Source organism: Aquarana catesbeiana, linkage group LG02 (assembly GCF_042186555.1).
Source record: "Aquarana catesbeiana isolate 2022-GZ linkage group LG02, ASM4218655v1, whole genome shotgun sequence".
Classification (NCBI taxonomy): domain Eukaryota; kingdom Metazoa; phylum Chordata; class Amphibia; order Anura; family Ranidae; genus Aquarana; species Aquarana catesbeiana.
Genome location: NC_133325.1, coordinates 667,945,093 through 667,967,595, shown reverse-complemented (window position 1 = coordinate 667,967,595; position 22,503 = coordinate 667,945,093). Strand labels below are relative to the sequence as shown.

Sequence of the window (22,503 nt, the reverse complement as noted above, 5' to 3'; positions counted from 1 at the left end):
CCCATGATGATGTTTTAGGGGGACACCTGGGAGTTGAAAAGACGGAGGCACGGATCACCGACCGGTTTTACTGGCCAGGTCTGAAAGCAGAGGTAAGGAGATACTGTACCTCTTGTCCCACCTGTCAGTTGACCGCTCCGGTGACCCACTTCCGGAATCCTTTGGTCCCTCTGCCCATAATTGAGGTCCCATTTGAAAGGATAGCCATGGATATAGTAGGTCCCTTGGTGAAGTCGGCTCGAGGTCACTCCTACATACTGGTGATTCTCGACTATGCCACCCGATATCCTGAGGCGCTACCCCTGCGAAATACCTCCTCTAAGGCTATTGCCCGGGAATTATTCCAGTTGTTTACACGGACTGGTTTTCCCAAGGAAATACTAACGGACCAGGGCACCCCGTTTATGTCGAGAGTTATGGCCGACGTGTGTAAGCTCTTCCGGATTAAACAGCTGCGCACATCGGTCTACCATCCCCAAACGGATGGGTTAGTGGAACGCTTTAATAAGACCCTTAAATCTATGCTTAAGAGAGTTGTACAAAGGGATGGGAAAGACTGGGACTGTTACCAGCTCTCCTGTTTGCTATCCGGGAAGTGCCCCAGGCCTCCACTGGGTTTTCGCCCTTCGAGTTGGTATATGGGCGGAGACCTCGCGGACTACTGGATTTTGTTAAGGAGGAATGGGAAAGTGAACCTAGTCAGCATAAGAGTGTTCTTGAATATGTTTCCCAAATGCAGGAGAGGATCCGAACTGTGTTGCCACTAGTCAAGGAACATTTACAAAAAGCTCAGGAGGCTCAACGACGAGTCTATAATAGGGCTGCTAAAATAAGGAATTTCCAAGTGGGGGATCGAGTAGCGGTGTTGATTCCCACTGTGGAAAGTAAATTCTTAGCCAGGTGGCAAGGCCCCTTTGAAGTTGTAGAAAAAGTGGGAGAGGTGAATTATAAAATCCACCAACCGGGTAAGAGGAAACCCTATCAAATATATCATGTAAACTTGTTAAAGCCCTGGACAGAGAGGGAACCAGTGACCTCCCTGGCTAGTGCAAGATTGGAGCCTCGGGTTGGGGTGGAGAGTGTCCAAGTAGCAAATACCCTGTCTAAAACCCAAAGCCAGCAGGCAAAGGAGTTCTTGCAGAGAAATAAAGAAAAATTTTCAGACTTGCCAGGGCTCACGAGTACCATAGAGCATGATATCATCACGGAACCAGGAGTCAAAGTTTTTGTCCGGCCCTACCGCATCCCAGAGGCCCAAAGGAAGGCTGTTTCAGAGGAAGTGAAGAAGATGTTAGACCTGGAGATTATTGAGGAATCGCAGAGTGAGTGGTCGAGCCCGATTGTGTTGGTACCGAAGCCCAACGGGACTCTGCGATTCTGCAATGATTTTCGGAAACTTAATGAAGTTTCACGGTTTGATGCCTACCCCATGCCCCGGGTAGATGAGCTTATTGAGAGACTAGGTCCAGCCAGGTATATCACTACATTAGACCTTACCAAGGGATATTGGCAAATCCCGTTGACTAAGGCTGCTAGAGAGAAAACTGCTTTTTCTACCCCAGAGGGGAGTTTTCAGTACAAAAAGATGCCTTTTGGATTGCAAACTGCTCCAGCCACATTCCAGCGAGCAATGGATAGGATTTTACGACCTCACCAGAAATATGCCTCAGTGTACTTGGACGACATAGTCATTTTTAGCAGAGACTGGGAATCATACTTGCCCAAAGTCCAGGCAGTGCTGGACTCTCTTTGTAAGGAGGGGTTTACAATAAACCCTGAAAAATGTGCTTTGGGAATGGAGGAGGTGAAATACCTGGGCTATATCGTGGGTAGAGGGGTGGTGAAACCTCAGGTCAGCAAGGTAGAGGCTATACAGAGTTGGCCCCGTCCCCTCACAAAAAAGCAGGTACGTGCATTCTTGGGCATGGTGGGATACTACAGGAGGTTTGTACCCAACTTTGCCACGTTGGCGGCTCCATTGACCGATCTGACTAAGGGTCGGAAATCGGTCATGGTGGAGTGGAATGCAGACGCTGAGAAGGCCTTTTTGGAGCTCAAGTCGGCACTGTGCCAACACCCTGTCCTGGTAGCACCCAATTTTTCAAAAGAGTTTGTTGTCCAAACTGATGCTTCTGATGTAGGATTGGGAGCGGTGTTGTCACAGGTTATTAATGGAGAGGAGCACCCGGTAGTCTTCCTCAGTAGGAAGTTAACACCAGCGGAAAAAAACTACGCTATAATTGAACGAGAGTGTCTGGCCATTAAGTGGGCTCTGGAATCCCTCAGATATTACCTTTTGGGGAGGAAGTTTAGGCTGATTTCTGACCATGCCCCTTTAACATGGTTGAGACAGGGTAAAGGGAATAATGCCAGGGTTACTCGGTGGTTCCTGGCACTCCAGGAATTTAAATTTGTAGTGGAGCATAGGCCCGGGAGACTGCATCAAAATGCAGATGCCCTCTCCCGAGTCCATTGTTTGAGCTCCACTGTTGCCTCCACCTCCATGGCGTTGGGGCACAGGGGGGGGATATGTACAGGACGCCGTGGCTGGGTCCTGGAAGGACGCTATGTTTCCCCTCTGTTTGGACTGTGGTCCCTTTAAGGGAACAAAAAGGGTTAACTCACCTGTCAGAGGAAGTGGGTTTAAAACAAGACAGGAAGTTGGAGAGGGTGTGGAGGAGTGTAAAGGAGAATGTGGATGGTGGATGGTGTTTGTTGTGCAGCAACAAAAGTGAATAGCAGTGTCCTGCCTGGAAGTCTCCTGCCAGGGGAAGCTACCTGCAACAGAAATTAAGGACTGTTTAACTGCGATAGCAGTTCTGGACTTTGCAAGTCGGTGAGACTAAAACCTTTTTTCTTTTGTTTTTGCTGCTGTAAAGCTATTTAAGTTCAATAAATCTCCTTTTGAGTGAAAAGCCTGTGTCCTGCGATCTAGCTGGTCCCCCAAACATTACAATATATATATATATATCCCAGCTTAGTGCAGCTAAAGGCCATTAGTATGTCTGGAAGGCCAACAAGGAGAGGCAGACAGTCACAAGCCAATAAAAGAGGGCAAGCAGGCTCTGTGTCTAGAGGCAACGGTGCTGGTCGTGAAAATGGTGCATCCTTATCAGCACATGGCCGTGGGACACGCTTGGCCTTTTTTTCGGCAGCTGGCCGTGTTGAGCCGCAACATGCGGAAGACTTGGTCGAGTGGATGACCAAGCCGTCCTCATCCTTCTCATCCTCCCTCACCCATGCTCAGGGTACTTTGTCTGGCAAAGCAGCTGCCAACGCTGCCTCTTCCCTCGGCTCAATGGCATCAGTGACTCCTTCCCTAGCCCCACCATGTCCTCCTGAGGAGTCCCTCGAACTGTTTGACCACAGTGTTAGGTACATGCTCCAGGAGGATGCCCAGCGTTTAGAAGGCTCTGATGATGATACTGAGCTAGATGAAGCCAGTAACGTAAGCACGGACAGAGGGGGTGCCCAAGAAGGACAGCAATCTGGCAGCCATGCTCCCCTACTGCAGCATACTGCCAGGTTTGCTCCAGTGATGAGGAGGGAGGGAATGATGAGGTCACTGACTCAACGTGGGTGCCTGATAGGAGAGAAGAGGAGGAGGAGGAGGAGGCACATCACCAACAAGGCAGGATGCCCTCCAGGGGCCAGCCTAAGGGCAGCACACTGACTGCATCACACCGCAAAGCTTCCCATGTGCAGGGCGCTGCTGTCTCTGCGCGGTATTCCAAAAGTTCTTTGGTGTGGGCCTTTTTTGAGACGAGTGCATCAGATCGCACCGCTATTTGCAACATATGTCTCAGGTGTATCTCGCGTGGCCAAAACATCTCCCGCTTGGGCACCACATGCTTGACCAGACATATGTTGACCTGCCATGCAGTTCGTTGGCAAGCATATCTAAAAGACCCACACCAAAGAACAAAGAGGACCTCTCCTTGCTCCTCATCAGCTGAGATCTCCAACCCCACTATACCTTCAGTCCTCTCTGAGACCTGCACTGAGAGGAATGAAGGTGTAGAATTAGGTGTGTCACAGCCAAGTACTTGTGGGCAATCTGCTTTCGGTATACTGAATTCAGATTGTACCAGGCAAATTTCCCTGCCCCAGCTGCTGCACCGCCGAAAGAAGTTTGCTCCCAGCCATCCACATGCCCAGCGGTTGAAGGCTAGCTTAGCAAAATTGCTAGCACTTCAACTGCTATCTTTTAAGTTGGTAGACTCTGCCCCTTCCGAGGAATGTGCGGTTCCTCAGTGGCAGGTACCCAAACGCCACTTTTTCTCATGGAAGGCGATTTCGGCTCTCTACCAGCATGTGGAAGGCAATGTCTTGGCCTCGCTGGACAGGGTGGTCAGCGGTAAGGTGCATATTACCGCTGACTCATGGTCCAGCAGGCATGGACAGGGACGTTACCTAAGTTTCACGGCGCATTGGGTCACTCTGCTGGCAGCTGGGAAGGATGCAGGAAAAGGTGCAGTAGTGTTGGAGGTTGTTCCACCACCACACCTCCAAAATGCCACTACTGATTGTGACACACCTCTCTCCTCCACTCCCTCCTCTTCTTCTTGCTCCATGGCCTCTTCCTGTGCTTTGTTCTCTGTACCAGCAGTGCTCTGTAGCCGTTCAAGGGGCTACGCAAGTACACAGGCCAAAAGATGCCATGCGGTGCTTGAGCTGGTGTGCTTGGGGGACAGGAGCCACACTGGGGCAGAGGTTCTGTCAGCTCTGCAGGGGCAGGTTCAGAGGTGGTTGACGCCACACCAACTTAAGGCAGGAATGGTGGTTTGCGACAATGGCACCAACCTCCTCTCCGCCCTCCGACAGGGACAACTGACCCATGTGCCTTGTTTGGCTCACATCCTTAACTTTGTGGTGCAGCGGTTCTTGGGCAGGTACCCGGGCTTACAGGATGTCCCGAGGCAGGCCAGGAAAGTCTGTGTGCATTTCCGCCGGTCATATAATGCCAGTGCTTGGCTGGCTGACCTCCAAAAGGCATTTAACCTGCCCAAGAACCGCCTAATCTGTGACATGCCCACCAGGTGGAACTGAACTCAACGTTGGCCATGCTGCAGCGGCTGCACACGCAGCAGAGGGCCATCAATGAGTACCTGTGCGACTATGGCACCAGGACAGGGTCAGGGGAGCTTGTTTTTTTTCCCCATGCCAGTGGGCCATGATCAGGGATGCATGCACTGTCCTGTCATCATTTGAGGAGGCCATGAGGATGGTGAGCAGTGACAGTGCATGCATCAGTGACACTGTCCCCCTTGTCCACCTGTTGGAGCACACGCTTTGTGGAATAATGGACAGGGCACTTGAGGCAGAACAGAGGCAGGAAGAGGAGGACTTCCTTAGCTCTCAAGGCCCCCTTTATCCAGACAGTGTTCCTGTGTACCTGCCGATCACACAGAAAGAGGACGAGGAGGAGGATTGTGTCAGTATGGAGGTGGAGCCTGGCACTCAGCATCAGCAGCAGTCTTTAGGGGATCATTTAGAGTCCCAAGAAACCCATGGACTTGTACGTGGCTGGGAGGAGGTGGCTGCGGATCATGTCCTCCTTAGTTATCCAGAGGACTCCGGACCGAATGCCTCAGCAAACCTACGCTGCATGGCCTCCCTGATCCTGCAAAGCCTGCGGAAGGATCCTCGTATTCGTGGTATCAAGGAGAAGGACCAATACTGGCTGGCAACCCTCCTTGATCCACGTTAAAAGGGTAAGGTTGCGGACCTTATCTTGCCGTCGCAGAGGGAGCAGAGGATGAAACATCTTCGGGAGGCCTTGCAGAAAGGTCTGTGCAACGCGTTCCCAGAGACTGGGAGGTTTTAAACTCCTGTTTCTGGTCAACATGTTGCTGAGGCTTCGGTCAGTCAAAGAAGGAGCGGTGGAGAAGGTGGCCGTCTGACCGATGCGTTCAGACAATTTTTTAGTCCGCAGCCCCAAGGTATGATCGGTTCCAGCAACCATTGCCAGCGTCTGTTTTACATGGTGCAGGAATACCTAGGGGCAAGATCTGACTTGGACACCTTTCCCACTGGGTCCTCTGGGTTACTGGGTCTTGAGGTTGGATCACTGGCCAGAGCTTGCAGAGTATGCAATTGAGCTACTGGCCTGTCCTGCATCCAGCGTTCTTTCGGAACGCACATTCAGTGCTGCTGGAGGCTTTGTAACCGATCACAGGGTGCGTCTGTCCACGGACTTGGTCGATCGACTGACCTTCATAAAAATGAATCAGTCTTGGATCACCACCAGATACCAAGCACCTGATGCTGATGTAACCAAATAATTTTTTTTGGAAATGTCAGATCCCTTCAAAGACTGCCTATGCTGATGCTGAGTGACTATCCTGTTATGCTGAGTAATTATCCTCTTCCTCCTCAATGATCATGCTGATAGCTTGTAAGGACAATTTTGGTTCTGGGCACCGCCACCAGTGCCTGAGGCCCAATTTTTAAGCCCCTGTTTAACAGGGGCATGTAATTACAATTTTTGATGCAATTCTTTGCAGCAGGGCTAGTTCCTGCGCTCCAACTAGAGTATCTGTGAGGGGTTGCAGTGTTGTGGCAACAGCACCAGTGCCTAAGGCCCAATTTTTCAGCCCCTGTTCAACAGGGACATGTAATTAGAATTCTTGATCTAATATTTCACAGCAGGGCCCGTTTCTGCACCCATCAAGAGTTACTGTGAGGACTTACAGTGTTGTGGCACCAGCACCACCATCACCAAAGGCCCAATTTTTCTGCCCCTGTTCAACAGGGGCATGTAATTACAATTCTCTATCTAATATTTTCACAGCAGGGCCCTGTGAGGGCTTACAGTGTTGTGGCTACAACAACACCTAAGGCCCAAATTTCTGCTGAGTATATAGGGCAGGCCCCTACTTTCACACATCCAACTTACAAACGACTCCTACTTGCAAACGGAAGGAGACAACAGGAAGTGAGATGAAATCTACCCCATAGGAAGGAAAATTCTCTCCTGTAAGAGTTAATATGGGAAAAACTTTTCTCCTTTACACTGATGCTTTATCACCAATCCTTGTTTCACTAAAAACCCCAAATTTTCAAAAAACATTTGTCATTGGGACAAAAAGTGAGGTGAAATCTTCTGAAGAGGAGCACAGACAGCAAATCAAATGTCACAGGGGGATTTTTTTGGCTGGAGCTACACTTTGAAAATGTACCAGTTCAAAATTACAAACAGATTCTACTTAACAACAAACCTACAGTCCCTGTCTTGTTTGCACTGCCTGTATACTGCTGTTCAGAGTATATAGGGCCTGGGGGCCCCACACCTTTCCTTTTTTAATTTGGGTGCGGGTTTCCCCTTAATACCCATACAAGACCCAAAGGGCCTGGTAATGGACTTGGGGGTACCCATGCCGTTTGTCTCACTGATTTTCATCCATATTGCCAAGACACGACATTACATTAAAGCCGCAAGCAGTTTTAAATGACTTTTTTTCCTATAAAAATGTCATTTTGTGCAGGGACTGTTCTAAGCACGGGAAACACGCGCTACTTTACAGGCATCCCCCAGGTACGATATTTAAAGGAATATTTCACTTTTTTTTTTACTTTAAGCATAATTAAAATCAGTGCTCCCGAAAAAACGGTCGTTTTTAAAAGTTTTTTTTGCATCGATACATGTCCCCTGGGGCAGGACCCAGGTCCCCAAACCCTTTTTAGGACAATACCATGAAAAATAGCCTTTAAAATGAGCACTTTTAATTTCGAACATTCGAGTCCCATAGACGTCAATGGGGTTCTAACGTTCGTGCGAATTTTCGGTCCGTTCGCAGGTTCTGGTGCGAACTGAACCGGGGGGGTTGTTTGGCTCATTCCTACTTACCGCTGACCAGCGAGGTCAAGACATTGCCTTCCACATGCCGGTAGAGAGCCGGAATCGCCTTCCATGAGAAAAAGTGGCGTTTGGGAACCTGCCACTGAGGAACCGCACATTCCACAAACTCAGGGAAGGGGGCAGAGTCTACCAACTGAAAAGGCAGCAGTTGAAGAGCTAGCAATTTAGCCAAACTAGCATTCAACCTCTGGGCATGTGGATGGCTGGGAGCGAACTTCTTTCGGCGGTGCAGCAGCTGGGGCAGGGAAATTTGCCTGGTACAATCTGACGTCAGTGTACCGATAGCAGATTGCCCACAAGTACTTGGCTGTGACACACCTAATTCTACACCTTCATTCCTCTCAGTGCAGGTTTCAGAGAGGACTGAAGGTATAGTGGAGTTGGAGATCCCAGCTGATGAGGAGCAAGGAGAGGTCAGCTTTGTTATTTGGTGTAGGTCTTTTAGGTACGCTTGCCAACGAACTGCATGGCAGGTCGACATATGCCTGGTCAAGCATGTGGTGCCCAAGAGGATGATGTTTTGGCCACGCGAGATACGCTTGAGACATACGCTTGAGGCAAATAGCAGCGGTGCGATCTGATGCACTCATCTCAAAAAAGGCCCACAAAGAACTTTTGGAATAACGCGCAAAGACAGCAGCGCCCTGCACATGCAGAGCTCTGCGGTGCGATGCAGTCGGTGCTCTGCCCTTAAGCAGGCCCCTGGAGGGCATCCTGCCTCGTTGGAGATGTGCCTCCTCCTCTCTCCTATCAGGCACCCACGTGGAGTCAGTGACTTCCTCATCATCCCCTCCCTCCTCATCACTGGAGCAAAGCTGGCAGTATGCTGCAGCTGGGGGAACATGACTGCCAGATTGCTGTCCTTCTTGGGCACCCCCTCTCTCTGGGCTCACGTTACTGCCTTCCTCTAGCTGGGTACCATCGTCGGAGCCTTCAAAACGTTGGGCATCCTCCTGGAGCATGTACCCAACACTGTGGTCAAACAGTTCGGGGGACTCCTCAGGAGGACATGGTGGGGCTAGGGAAGGAGTGACTGATGCCACTGAGCCGAGGGAAGAGGCCGCGTTGGCAGCTGCTTTGCCAGACAAAGTACCCTGAGCCTGGGTGAGAGAGGATGAGGAGGATGAGGATGGCTTGGTCATCCACTCTACCAAGTCTTCGGCATTTTGTGGCTCAACACAGCCAGCTGCCGAAAAAAAGGACAAGCGTGTCCCACGGCCACGTGCTGATGAGGATGCACTGTGTCCACGACCAGCACTGTTGCCTATAGACACAGAGCCTGCTTGCCCTCTTTTATTGGCTTGTGACTGTCTGCCTCTCCTTGTTGGCCTTCCAGACATACTAATGGCCTGCAGTGAGATGTAGCTGCACAAAGCTGGGATATATATATACTGATTATACTGCAGCTAGCAGAATCAACTACCTGCCTGTGGTATTAATAGGATTAAAACACCAGCAATTGTCTTCAGGTAGCTTTAGATGCACACTGTGGAGAGGGCACAGTACACTAACTGTATATACTGCAGCTGCCTGTGGTACTAATAGGATCAGAAGAACACCAGCAATTGTCTTCAGGTATCTTTAGGTACACACTGTGCAGAGGACACAGTACACTAACTGTAAATACTGCAGCTACCTGCCTATGGTACTAATAGGATCAGAAGAACACCAGCAATTTTCTTCAGGTAGCTTTAGTTGCACACTGTGCAGAGGACAGTGTACACTAACTGTAAATACTGCAGCTGCCTGCCTGTTGTATTAATAGGATCAGAACACCAGCAATTGTCTTCAGGTAGCTTTAGGTGCACACTGCGCAGAGGACACAGTACACTAACTGTAAATGCTGCAGCTGCCTGTGGTACTAATAGGATCATTAAAACACCAGCAATTTTCTTCAGGTAGCTTTAGGTGCACACTGTGCAAAGGACACAGTACACTAACTGTAAATACTGTAAATACTGTTAAAACACCTGCCTGCCTGTCAGTATATTAGGAAGAGAATAACAGGAACGGATCTAACTAAACTGAATACAGTGTGTATTTATATATATATGTACATACACACACACACACACAACACCTAGGATGCATATATATATATATATATATATATATATTTATTTATTTCAGGTACTTATATAGCGCCGTCAATTTACGCAGGTCCCTACATACCCATACATACTAGGGACAATTTAGACAGGATCCAATTAACCTACCAGCATGTCTTTGGAGTGTGGGAGGAAACCGGAGTACCCGGAGGAAACCCATGCAGGCACAGGGAGAACATGCAAACTCCAGGCAGGTAGTGTCATGGTTGGTATTTGAACCAGCGACCCTTCTTACTGCTAGGCGAAAGTGCTAGCCACTACACCACTGTGCCGCCCAATATATATATATATATATATATATATATATATATATATATATATATATATATATCTAACTGACTCGCCTGCCTACTCTATCTAACTTAAATCAAATGACACTGTCTCTCTGTCCATCTCTCTCTGCCGCCGCAAGACACTACACAAGGCCGCCGCGCAGGCAGCCTTATATAGTGTGGGGCATGTACTAAACCCCCTGAGCCATAATTGGCCAAAGCCACCTTTGTGGCTTTGTGTACAGACGGCGCTGTGATTGGCCAAGCATGCGGGTCATAGTGCATTCTTGGCCAATTATCAGCCAGCAATGCACTGCGATGCCGCAGTGAATTATGGGCCGTGACGCGCCACTTGAATTTGGCGCGAAGGGCCCGTAACGTTCGCAATTCGACGAACAATCGAAAAGGCGTTGTTCGAGTCGAACATGGGTTCAACTTGAACTCGAAGCTCATCCCTAGCGTTCAGCGAGTACAGCAATTACACTGATAAGTGCAGCCCCATCAGTGCAGCTTATTAGTGCCCATCAGTAGCACCTATCAGTGCCGCCTCATCAGTGCAGCTTATCAGCGCACATAAGTTAAGAAGAAAAATTACTTATTTGCAAAATGTTATACCAGAAAATTTTTGGTCTTTTTTCATTTATTTCGTTTAATTCTTTTTTTCGTTTATTTAACAACGTCGATGACGAAATGCATAAGAAGGAGCCACGCACTTACGTCACACCCGGTACAGTGACAGGGAGCTTTGAGCGCAGCTGACACGCACACTTAGAGCCGTTCGATCCCTGGACACCACTATTGACCATATGCTGTAGTGTGGTGGGAAGTATTTTTAATATTAGTTTTAAAAATAAAGTTTTTTTAATTACTACACTATGAAAGCCCTGTCTTTTCCTATGAGGATGTGATTAAAAGAAGCCGGTGAACCACTTCCTGGATACGGTGTTGGAGGCTGTGCTGAGCAGAAGACCCGTGGGGACGCCCTGACCCGGGACAGGTGGCCATCAACCTCTATCGATATATGCCTATTACCCCTGTAGGGGTGCTAGGAGCTGGATGTGATTAAAAGAAGCCGGTGAACCACTTCCTGGATACGGTGTTGGAGGCTGTGCTGAGCAGAGGACCTGTGGAGACGCCGTGACCTGGGACAGGTGGCCATCAACCTCTATCGATACATGCCTATTACCCCTGTAGGGGGTGCCAGGAGCTGGTGAGTGGGGACCCTTAAGGGGGATTACGGAAATCACTGGATTTTGATGAAGCACAAGAGCCACTTTTTTGTATGAACTTTTCTGCATGAACACTTTTTTGTATGAACACTTTGCCATTTTGGAGCTTCACTTATATTTTTATTCGTCAGATTATACTTTTACTTATTTTACTTTATTGTTTATTTTTAACTTTTTCCATACTGTGGATTTGGACACTTATCACAATTTTGATACACAGTGGTTTATATATTTTGGATGTTATTATCTTACTGACAGCGGGGTATTTTATTGCTGTCACTGGGAATAGTGTACACATTACACTATTAGTTTGATGTTTTGCATTTACTGTTTACATCACAGATACTGATAATGTATAATATATATTATATATGTTTTATATATATATATTTTTTATATATGTATTTATTTTAGGTGGTTGAGAGCACATATACACTTAGGTGGATATTATATCTCTGTGGTATATAGAGAGCGCCACTCACCCCATACTTTCTTTCATTTATTTACATATCACCCCTCACATCTGGGGGGTGCTATTGGGGGAGGCTGCATACCTTTTTACCTTTTTATCCCGAGCGCAGAGGTTTTTCTATTTTTAATTTAATGGTATAACCAATACAGGAAGTTGATTCCCCTATATAACCCCTCTTCCTTTCCTGGGGTACCTCAGTTTTTGTAGCCAAGCAATATACTTAAACCCCATAAAAAAAAGGGGCGGGACCTCTGTGTCCCATGATGTATTTCAAGAAAAGGATTTTACAGGAAAGTTGTTATAAAAATCCTATTTTCTTTATTGTACATCATGGGACACATTGCCTTAAGTAATTACTTAATGGCACATCCCATAGCAATGCTACTTGAGGGGAGGGAGACACAACCCGTAGGGCACCCCCAGACCTGAGGACTTATATTGCTGCCTGCAGCACACTGCGCCCAAAGGCGATATCCTCATTCCTCCTTACATCCACTTGATAAAATTTTGTGAATGTATGCACTGAAGACCAAGTTGCGGCCTTGCAGATCTGAGCCATGGAGGCCTGGTGATGCACTGCCCAGGAAGCACTAAACGCTCTGGTAGAGTGAACCTTAACTTGAAAAGGGGGAATCTTACCCCTTAAATCATAAGTTTGAATTATCACTTGTCGAATCCACTTAGCGACAGTGGATTTCGACGCTGCCTGCCCTTTCTTAGGACTCTCTGGCAGAATAAATAAGACATCAGTCTTATGAATCTGAGCAGTTGCCTTTAAATAGATTTTCACTGCTCTCACCCCATCAAGACAATGTAGTGACTTTTCTTCCCTGGAACATGGTTTTGGAAAAAATGATGGCAGAACAATATCTTGGTTCAGGTGAAAACCTGAAACTACTTTTGACAAAAAGCCTGGACAAGGGCGCAACACCACTCTGTTCTCATAAATAATCAAATATGGCTCTTTACAAGAAAAAGCAGCCAATTCTGAAACCCTCCTTTCTGAGAATATAGCAACCAAAAATACCAGCTTCCTTGTCAAAAGGACTAAGGGAATATGCTGTATCGGTTCAAATGGCTGTTTTTGTAACACTGACAAAACTAAATTCAAGTCCCAAGGGCTCAAGGGTGATTTAACTGGCGGATTAATCCGCATCACCCCTTGCATAAAACCTCGGACTAAAGAATGCGTAGCAAGCGGTCTTTGAAATAAAATCGATAAGGCTGAGACTTAGCCCTTAATAGTACTCAGAGCCAACTTCATCTCTACGCCTAATTGTAGAAAGGCAAGAATTCTGCCTATGATATATCTCCGAGGGTGCCAACCCTTGGATTCATACCAGGAAACATAAGCCTTCCAAACTCTAATATATAGTTCTGGAAGCGGATTTCCTTACATTAATTAAAGTTGAGATAACTGACCTGGAAAGCCCACGTTTCTTCAGAACGTGGGTTTCAATAGCCAGGCCGGTAAATTTAGCGTTCGTAAAGTAGGACGGAATATTGGCCCCTGTGAGAGCAGGTCTGGCCTTAGTGGGAGGGGCCATGGACCCTCCACTGCTATCTTTACAATTTCTGCATACCATGACCTTCTGGGCCATGCTGGTGCTACCAGAATTACTGGCTTTCTTTCCAGCTTGATCCTGCAAAAGAAGTCGTGGCAGCAATTGAATAGGGGGAATGCATAGATCAGTGAGAACTGGTCCCAAGGGGTTACCAGCGCATCTGTTCCGCATGCGAGTGGATCCCTTGCCCTGGACACAAAGTTGACTAACTTCATGTTGAATCTGGACGCTAGAAGATCTACGTCCGGAGTCCCCCATCTTTGGCAAACAGCCCGAAAAACATCGGGGTGAAGAGACCATTCCCCCCTGGAATAACTGCTGGTGACTTAAGTAGTCCACCTGCCAATTCTCTACTCTCGGAATGAAAACTGACGATAGCCATGGGACATTCTTTTCTGCCCAAGCTAGAATATGGTTCACCTCTCTCTGAGCTGAGAGACTCTTGGTGCCCCCTTGGTGATTGGTATAGGCCACAGCCATGGCATTGTCGGATTGGATCCTGACAGGACAATTCTTTAACCTGGAAGTCCAGGTTTTTAGAGCCAGACGCACTGCCCGAATCTCTAGGATGTTGATGGGCAAGGCTCTTTTGGTCCTTGACCACTGTCCCTGGACAGTCGTCTTCTCTAGTACTGCTCCCCAGCCTGAAAGGCTGGCATCTGTTGTTACTACTCTCCAGATAATTGGTCTGAAGGATTTTCCTTTCAGCAGATTCTGGGTTAGTAACCACCAACTGAGGCTTTGGGACACTCTTGGGGACAGCCGCATTGGCAAGTCCAAAGCTTGGATCGTTTTGTTCCAAGCAGACAGGATACTGTTTCGCAACAGTCTCCAATGGAACTGGGCATAGGGAACTGCTTCGAATGAAGCTACTATCTTTACTAACAACCTCATGCAAAGGCGAATTGAGGGATTTCTTTTCGACCTGACCATCCGCACCAGCTCTCGTATGAAGCTGATCTTTGCCGGAGGCAAGAACACCCTTTTCTGGGCTGTGTCTATGATCAGGCCCAAATACTCCAGCATTCTTTGCGGTTTTAAGCAAGACTTCTCTAGGTTGAGAATCAAACTCAGACTTTCCAGGTAACTGGTTGTAATGCGTACACTTTGCTCCAAGCGAGCCACTGACTGGTCTATTAACAATAGATCATCTAGGTACGCCAAGACTGTTATGCCCTGTGCCCTTAGCCTGGCTAGAGGTGGGGCCAGTGCTTTTGTGAACACCCGGGGTGCTGTAGCTAGCCCGAAGGGCAAGGCTACAATCTGAAAGTGCTGTTCTACTTCAAACCGCAGAAACCTCTGGTGAGCAGGAAATATAGGGACATGCAGATATGGTACCATCTTGGGGCCACAGTGGCATGGATGGATCCGGTTGTGGAGGTTTTTTAAATCCAGCATGGATCCCTCCTGGAGCTCCTCAGAGCACATCTTCACTCTTGACTAACACCTTAGACACTTGTGAAAAAACTGATGTACTCCTGGAAAAAGGAGGGGTTATATAGGGGAGTCAACTTCCTGTATTGGGTATACCAGTGTCAACACCTGAAGGTGGCCCATAACCCATTAATTACTTAAGGCTCTGGGTCCCATGATGTACGATAAAGAAAAAGGTCCATCCCTTTTTAAATCAGAGGAAAGAAACATTTAAAGCCCAACTAACCCCTCAGTTTAAAGCTCCACTTATTTTATTATTCATTTATTATTTTTTTAAACTATAATTGTATCAGACAAGTGCAATATTAAACAGAGAAACACTGCTCCTTCAGACTTCTGCAGTGCCATCTGCAGGTGAAAGGCTTATTTTAAAGTCTCCAATCTGCATGTGATTATTATGTCATAGCTAAAATAATAATCATATGAATAGAAGCCATTACATTTGGTTCCCAATTGCCATCAAAGACCTGGGTTGTCTCAAAGGATCTTAAAAGGGAATGTGCAAGAAGGGTTTATTCAAAAGTACATGCTACTTTTGTAGCTTACACCATTAGAAACTATTTGTTCTACCTATATCGCTACTGGTTTTAGTAGTGCCATTGAGCTTCGAAACATTGCCCTCATAACTTAGGCCTAAGAAACTTCACTAGTAAGCCATTTATCATGTATAACATGCCACGTACATTTGGAGAATAGACAATTATTGCTGCATTCACCAAATTGACCAAAAACTTGACCTTTCTGGAAGTCAGTTTTCTCCTGTAAAAAAAGAAAATAACTAGCTCTGAGCGTGTGATAATGTTCAGGAATGTTTCTGTATTCAGCTCACTGCTGGAAGCGATATATAAATAGAGATGTGTGTCAGAGATGTTTAAACTTAAATCTCAGAGACCGGCCTAAAATACATACACATGTATCCTTAAATACCCAGGATTTCAGTCTCCTCCTATGAAAAACCGTAATGTCAAGCACATTCTGCACATTTCAAACCAGCCTTATTGTTTGTAGTCATCTGCTCTGGCCCCATAGTCTAATTCCTCTGCAAATGTGGGAAACCAGACAAAACTGAAAAACTACCAAGGTAGCTTTTGGGAATAAAATACTTCTTAGCTGGCCCTCCTACAGTTCTGTCTTGTTAATTATACTGGACAAACTCACTTTTTACATGGCTATCCAGCTCAAACCAATACATATTTGTCTAGTGATTCTCTGAAATGGCAATGGTGTAAAATGATAAGACACTAGCAAGTGTTCTGATTATTTTCAATGCTCATCATAAGATGTAAACATACATTTACACTCACCGGCCACTTTATTAGGTACACTTTGCTAGTACTGGGCTGGAACCCCTTTTGCCTTCAGAACTGCCTTAATTCTTCGTGGCATAGATTCAACAAGGTGTTGGAAACATTCCTCAGAGATTTTGGTCCATATTGACATGATAGCATTGTGCAGTTGCTGCAGATTTGTCGGCTGCTCATCCATGATGCAAATCTTCTGTTCCACCACATCCCAAAGGTGCTCTTATGTATTGAGATCTTGTAGACTGTGGAGGCCACTGGAGTACAGTGAGCTCATTGTCATGTTCAATAAACCAGTTAGAGATGATTTGAGCTGTGACATGATGCATTATCCTACTGGAAAGTAGCCATCAGAAGATGGGTACACTGTAGTCATAAAGGGATGGATATGGTCAGCAGTAATACTCAGTCAGGTAGGTCGTGGCTCAATTGGTACTAAGGAGGGGGGGGGGCAAGAAAATATCCCCTACACCACCACCAGCCTGAACCATTGATACAAGGCAGGATGGATCCATGCTTTCATATTTTTTATGCCAAATTATGACCCTTCATCTGAATGTCGCAGCTGAAATCGAGACTCATCAAACCAGGCAACATTTTTACAGTTTTCTGTTGTCCAATTTTGGTGAGCCTGTGTGATTTGTAGCCTCAGTTTCCTGTTCTTAGCTGACAGGAGTGGCACCAGCTGTTGTCTTCTGCTGCTGTAGTCTGATTCCATGTTCAATGTGTTGTGCATTCAGAGATGGTATTCTGCATACCTTGGTCGTAACAACTGGTTATTTGAGTTACTGTTGGCCTTCTATCATCTCAAACCAGTCTGCCCATTCTCCTCTGACATCAACAAAGCATTTTCATCCACAAAACTGACACTCACTGGATATTTTCTCTTTTTCAGACCATTCTCTGTAAACCTTAGAGTTTGATTGTGTATGAAAATCCCAGCAGATCAGCAGTTTTTTTTTAAATACTCAGACCAGCCCGTCTGGCACCAATAACTATGCCACTTTCAAAGTCACTTAAATCCCCTTTCTTTCCCATTCTGATGCTCGGTTTTAACTTCAGCAAGTAGTCTTCACCAAGTCTAGCTGCCTAAATTCATTGAGTTGCTGCCATGTGATTGGTTAATCAATAATTTGTTTTTTAGTAATTGAACAGGTGCACCTAATAAAGTGGCCGGTGAGTGTAGAATCTCTATTGATTTTTAGACTTCTTAGTAAATAGAAGTGTGTTGAAAGGCAGCAATTGGCTGAAGCAACACTATTGCTCATAAAAAAAAAAAAAAAAAATTAGGATGGCAATGGCACTCATTGACTAAAATATAGTCACCTAGCAATACCATTTACCCTGCATGGTAAAGTGTATTATTTTAGAGGTCAGGTCATTTAGGGTTAGAAGTCAACTCTATTAACTCCACACTTCCTTGTAAACCTGTGAGGTATAGGGGAATCAAATATGACCCTTGACATCACCAGTGAGTCACACATAATGTTCAGTGTATGTAAAGCTAAAAAGGACTCTCAGAGACAGCAGATACACTAGAGGTAATGGTGGTCAGAAACTGTGGATGTGCTACAGATTTGGTTGGAGTCTTCAAAAGACAGTGAGAGACTGGAGACGTTACATGAGGGTAGTTACAAATCAGTGCTATCACGCCTATCAGAGTACTGGGGTCCAAGGGCTGTACAGCAGGTACCAAAGGGTCACGTGTGGCCCTTGGACCACAGGTTGGAACCAGGAACTTGCAAGGTTTAATTATGCAATGCTCATTTCTCTTACCTTGTCAATTACCATTTTCCCACATGACATCACTAGTTATTACTAGAAAGTGTCACACAAGTCATTTTAACTGAAAATATCACTATAGTTGCTTTTAGAAACAAAAATTTAATGCATAAATGTGAATCTAAATGCATACCATGATAGATAGCATCCCATTTTTATCTCGGTCGTATTTATCAAAGAATTTCTTATAAAATGTCTGTCGTCTCTTGCATACTCGGCAGTAGGTTTTGAGGTATTGGTGAACAGTCATATCTAAAAAGAGCACAAGGCAAGTATGTCACAAAAGTAAAATCATTGAAATATACTGAATTATCGCTGGACAAATCTCACACAGTGCGATGACAAAGAAATATTTAATTGTGGATAATGGTTGCTCAGTTTGTGTTGGCCTTCCCTTCACATGAATACAAGAAGAGAGAATTACAAGCACAAAGGGTTAAAAAGTAGTTACCTGTATTTATCGGCATATGACACGTGCCGGCATATAACACGCACCCCAAGTTTAGGAGGGAATTTTAAGGAAAAGAACTTTTAGGAGGGAAGTTTAAGGAAAAAAAAACTTACATTTAAATGCCCATCAATGCAGCCTTGTCCAGTGTCCATCTGCAGCCCAGTGTCTTTGCAGCCTTGTGTCTCTTTGCAGCCCTGTGTCTCTTTGCAGCTGTCCTGTGTCTCTTTGCAGCTGTCCTGTGTCTCTTTGCAGCTGTCCTGTGTCTCTTTGCAGCTGTCCTGTGTCTCTTTGCAGCTGTCCTGTGTCTCTTTGCAGCTGACCTGTGTCTCTTTGCAGCTGTCCTGTGTCTCTTTGCAGCTGACCTGTGTCTCTTTGCAGGAATTTAAATATGGCGCCGATCCCCGCTGATTGGGAGCGGAGCGAGCGCCGACGACATAAACAAAGCTGAGTGTATTCGGCTCCGCTCGCAGTCCCGCCCCTATGATGGACATAACACAGGTCCAATGGCGGGACTGGGCGGGACTGTGAGCAGAGCGAGCACCGCGGACATACACAAAGCCAAATATACTCGGCTAGTCTCGGCTCCGCTCACAGTCACTCCGTCTCGCTATTGGACCTATGTTATGTCCATCATAGGGGCGGGACTGGGTGGGACTACGAGAGAAGCCGAGACTAGCCGAATACACTTGGCTTTGTGTATGTCGGCCGCGCTCGCTCCACTCGCAATCAGTGGAGATCGGTGGGGATCGGCGTATAACACGCACCCACGATTTTCCCCTGATTTTAAGGGGAAAAAAGTGCGTGTTATACGCCGATAAATACGGTAGTTGTATTGGAAAATAGAATTGTCCAAAAAGTAAAAACATGAGAAATATCTGAAACAACCAGAAATATGTCTGCAAAGACAAAATTAGTACCATACTGACACTACCAGAAACATGTCCACAGGGGGCTGTCGTCCAGTAGAGTGGAGAGTAAGGGCCAGTTCACACCACAAAAATGCACTTCGGATAAGTTTTGGCTTACAGTTCACACTACACGCAGTTCCAGTGCATTTTTGATACAATTTGCTATGTTCCAGTACAGTTCTGTGTAGAAAAAATGCAGCACGCTCTACTTTATTTCCTGCATCGGAAACTGACTGCACTGGTGTGAACTAGAGCCATTGGAATATATGGAAAACACTGTGCATGCATTTTTAGTGCAGAAAAAAGCGCACGGAACTGCATCTGGTGTGAACTAGCACTAAGTCTTATTTGGCTGGAGTTAAGACACCAGAAGTGGTATTGGTATACCTAAGGCCTCATTCTCACGAGTGAGAATGAGACCTGGTGTGAACTAGCACTAAGTCCTATTTGGCTGGAGTTAAGACACCAGAAGTGGTATTGGTATCCCCAAGGCCTCATTCTCACGAGGTGGACCTGCTTCCACGGAGTCCGCCTCGGTCCGCCGTCAGTGAAATGCTGCATTTGACCTTGTATTAACGCAGCGTACAGTAAGGCACACCAATCTGTGTGGTGCCATTTATTCCTAATGTCACCCTAATGCATTAAAACAGTAGGGACAGACCAGCTTTGTGTTAAAATTATTCTGCAGGCCCCGATTTTTTCTGTGGTGTTTTGGCAGCCCATTTAGAACAAAAGAGCTCTGGAAGATCACATGAGCTCTGGAAGTTTTTACCCCCTTCATGACACAAGACAAGATCTACGTCAAACGGGAATCAGACAGCAACCCCACGGAGCAGTATCCGGAGTTACTTTCGGGACTCACAGAGGAGATCACCGGGTGCCATAGTGTCAGCGCCACGTGGACACCTAATGGCAGACTCTGATGCGCTCGACTTACCTAGATCTCCGGCTTCATCCACGACATCGGATTGTCTTTCGGAGACCCCAGCTATTTTCGGTTCCGACATGGCCGGCGCAGCACAGCGGCAAAGTGGCATACCAGACGAGTTACATGCTATTCTGCGAGCCCTCCCTACCAAGGCGGACATTGAGGCCTTACCCTCCAAGTTTGATATCGAGGCCCTCATCTCTCGGGTGGAGGAGGCGCACACCAGGGACATTCAAGAACTAAGAGAGGAGATACAAGTGATAGCAGACCAGGTGGACACGGGAGAAAGCTCGATTGCATCCCTTACACAACGTGTCGCTTCCCTAGAGCACTCCCAGGCGACACAGGCGACCACGGCCGTGGATTTACAACTACGGCTTGAGGACCTAGAAGACCACAGTCGCCGCAACAACTTGCGACTGCGAGGTCTTCCTGAGGCTACAAGGGCCGAAGACTTGGAGGCGACTGTGGTGGCTATTTTTCAGCAGGTCCTAGGGACCTCCCCACCTACACTCGAGCTGGATCGTGTACATAGATCATTAGGTCCTAGATCGTGGGACCCGGATAGGCCTCGAGATGTCCTTTGCAGGCTCCACCGCTACACGCAGAAAGAACAAATTCTATGCAAGGCATGGGACCATGGCACGGTAGAGTTCGATGGAGCGGCGATCAAGATCTTGCCGGATTTATCAAGGGCAACACTGCAGAGAAGGGCGCTACTGAGGCCTATCCTGGACATGGCCCGCCGTCAAGGCTGCACATACCGCTGGGGGTACCCCTTGGCGGTCAATTTCCGTAACGGGGCCGCGTCCTTTAACCTACGAACCCCGTCGGAGTTGCCGGACTTTTTCGCATTCCTTGGAGTGGAACCGATCTCGGTCCCAAATTGGCTGGCTCTGATTCCTCGCTCCAGAAGGAGGACACGGGCACCCTCCGTAGAGGGTACACGTGAGTCGTGACATTTAAATCTGTGATGAGTCTTGCCTTGCCATGATGGATGGTTATACCCATTAAAGTTAGTGGCTCTGTTTGTTCCCTTTGAACCAGCATACTTGGTACACATCCACCCTCATACCACCAGACACGTTCTCTATATAAACCTACAACCCAACCTCTCACATGTGATGTCTGCACGCTCTCGGGAGCCTGACGGAGAGGAAGAGACCCGCTGATGCAAAGTCCTATGGAGTAGTGATGGGAACAATTTCAGCAGCTGGGATTTATCCACTCATTATAGAATCACGAAGGGAGTACACTAGAGATCTACAGTAACCCTCACTGCACAAAGACGGAGACAATGAACATCCCACTCCTTATGCCTAACTGCTTGCTGGCGCATGACCCCATTCCCAGTATACAAGTGCTACATGCTCTTAGAAGAGACTAAACTACTTGCTCTAAAGGAAGAGGTATTCTTGGACTACATGAGGGGAATCGCCATTTAATGTGTGATAATGTGGGTTAACAGAGGTCACCTTAAGATGACAACCTGTGATGGACGGGGTTGGGGTTCTCACCCCCCCTCCTGTCACATAATTCTATGTGTGGTGCGGTGAGAGATTTGGAGGGAGAAGGGGGGGGGGTGACCACCTCCTCCGATCTCAAACCTCTCTACATAGACAGGCTAAGCTTAGGACACCCTTAGGCTCCCGAATCTCAGGTAATCCCGGGCCTTACCTATGGAGATGTCGCAGGACCCCATAATAGATGTCGACCGTATGATCTTATGCTTATGGTGTATTTTCGCTGTCTAGTAAGGTTCAGAGGGGGGTAGTTTGAGTTATGATCAGGCTTGGCATTAGACGGATTGATAGAAATATGTTATGATGTTATGTACTATGTCTGATACAGATAGTTCAAATGTTCTTGTCTGTATTCTCTTTTCTCTTAAATAAGTACCATAGCCGTTATCTTCCTAATATTACTACATATTTTTCACATGGGTTGGGAGGGGGGGGGTCAGTGGGCTCACCACTGGCTACCACTTCCTACGTTCCCAATTAGGTCTGCGCTCGATTACCAGCATATAACTGGTGAGCGTCCTACCACTAGTGTGCTATCTCATTAGATTGCTACTGTAGCACCTCAGGGGTGCGTGTTTGGCAGTTTTTCTCTTTCTGTATTTCATATTCTATTCTCTACTTTCTCTTCCCCGTCCCTGCTTCCCCCTCCCCCTCAATCCTAAACCCCTC

The 22,503-nt window shown here is 46.8% G+C and overlaps 1 protein-coding gene across 2 annotated transcripts in view; it reads right to left on the bottom strand.

The window, feature by feature from the left end:
- The window catches only part of LOC141128974 (uncharacterized), an 82,478-nt gene that overhangs the window by 25,963 nt on the left and 34,012 nt on the right, over positions 1 to 22,503 (bottom strand). For both annotated transcript variants that reach the window (XM_073616647.1, XM_073616648.1), the window contains one exon: positions 18,158 to 18,276. In XM_073616647.1, coding sequence (XP_073472748.1) covers positions 18,158 to 18,276 — 119 coding nt within the window. The remainder of the gene's footprint in view (positions 1 to 18,157; positions 18,277 to 22,503) is intronic.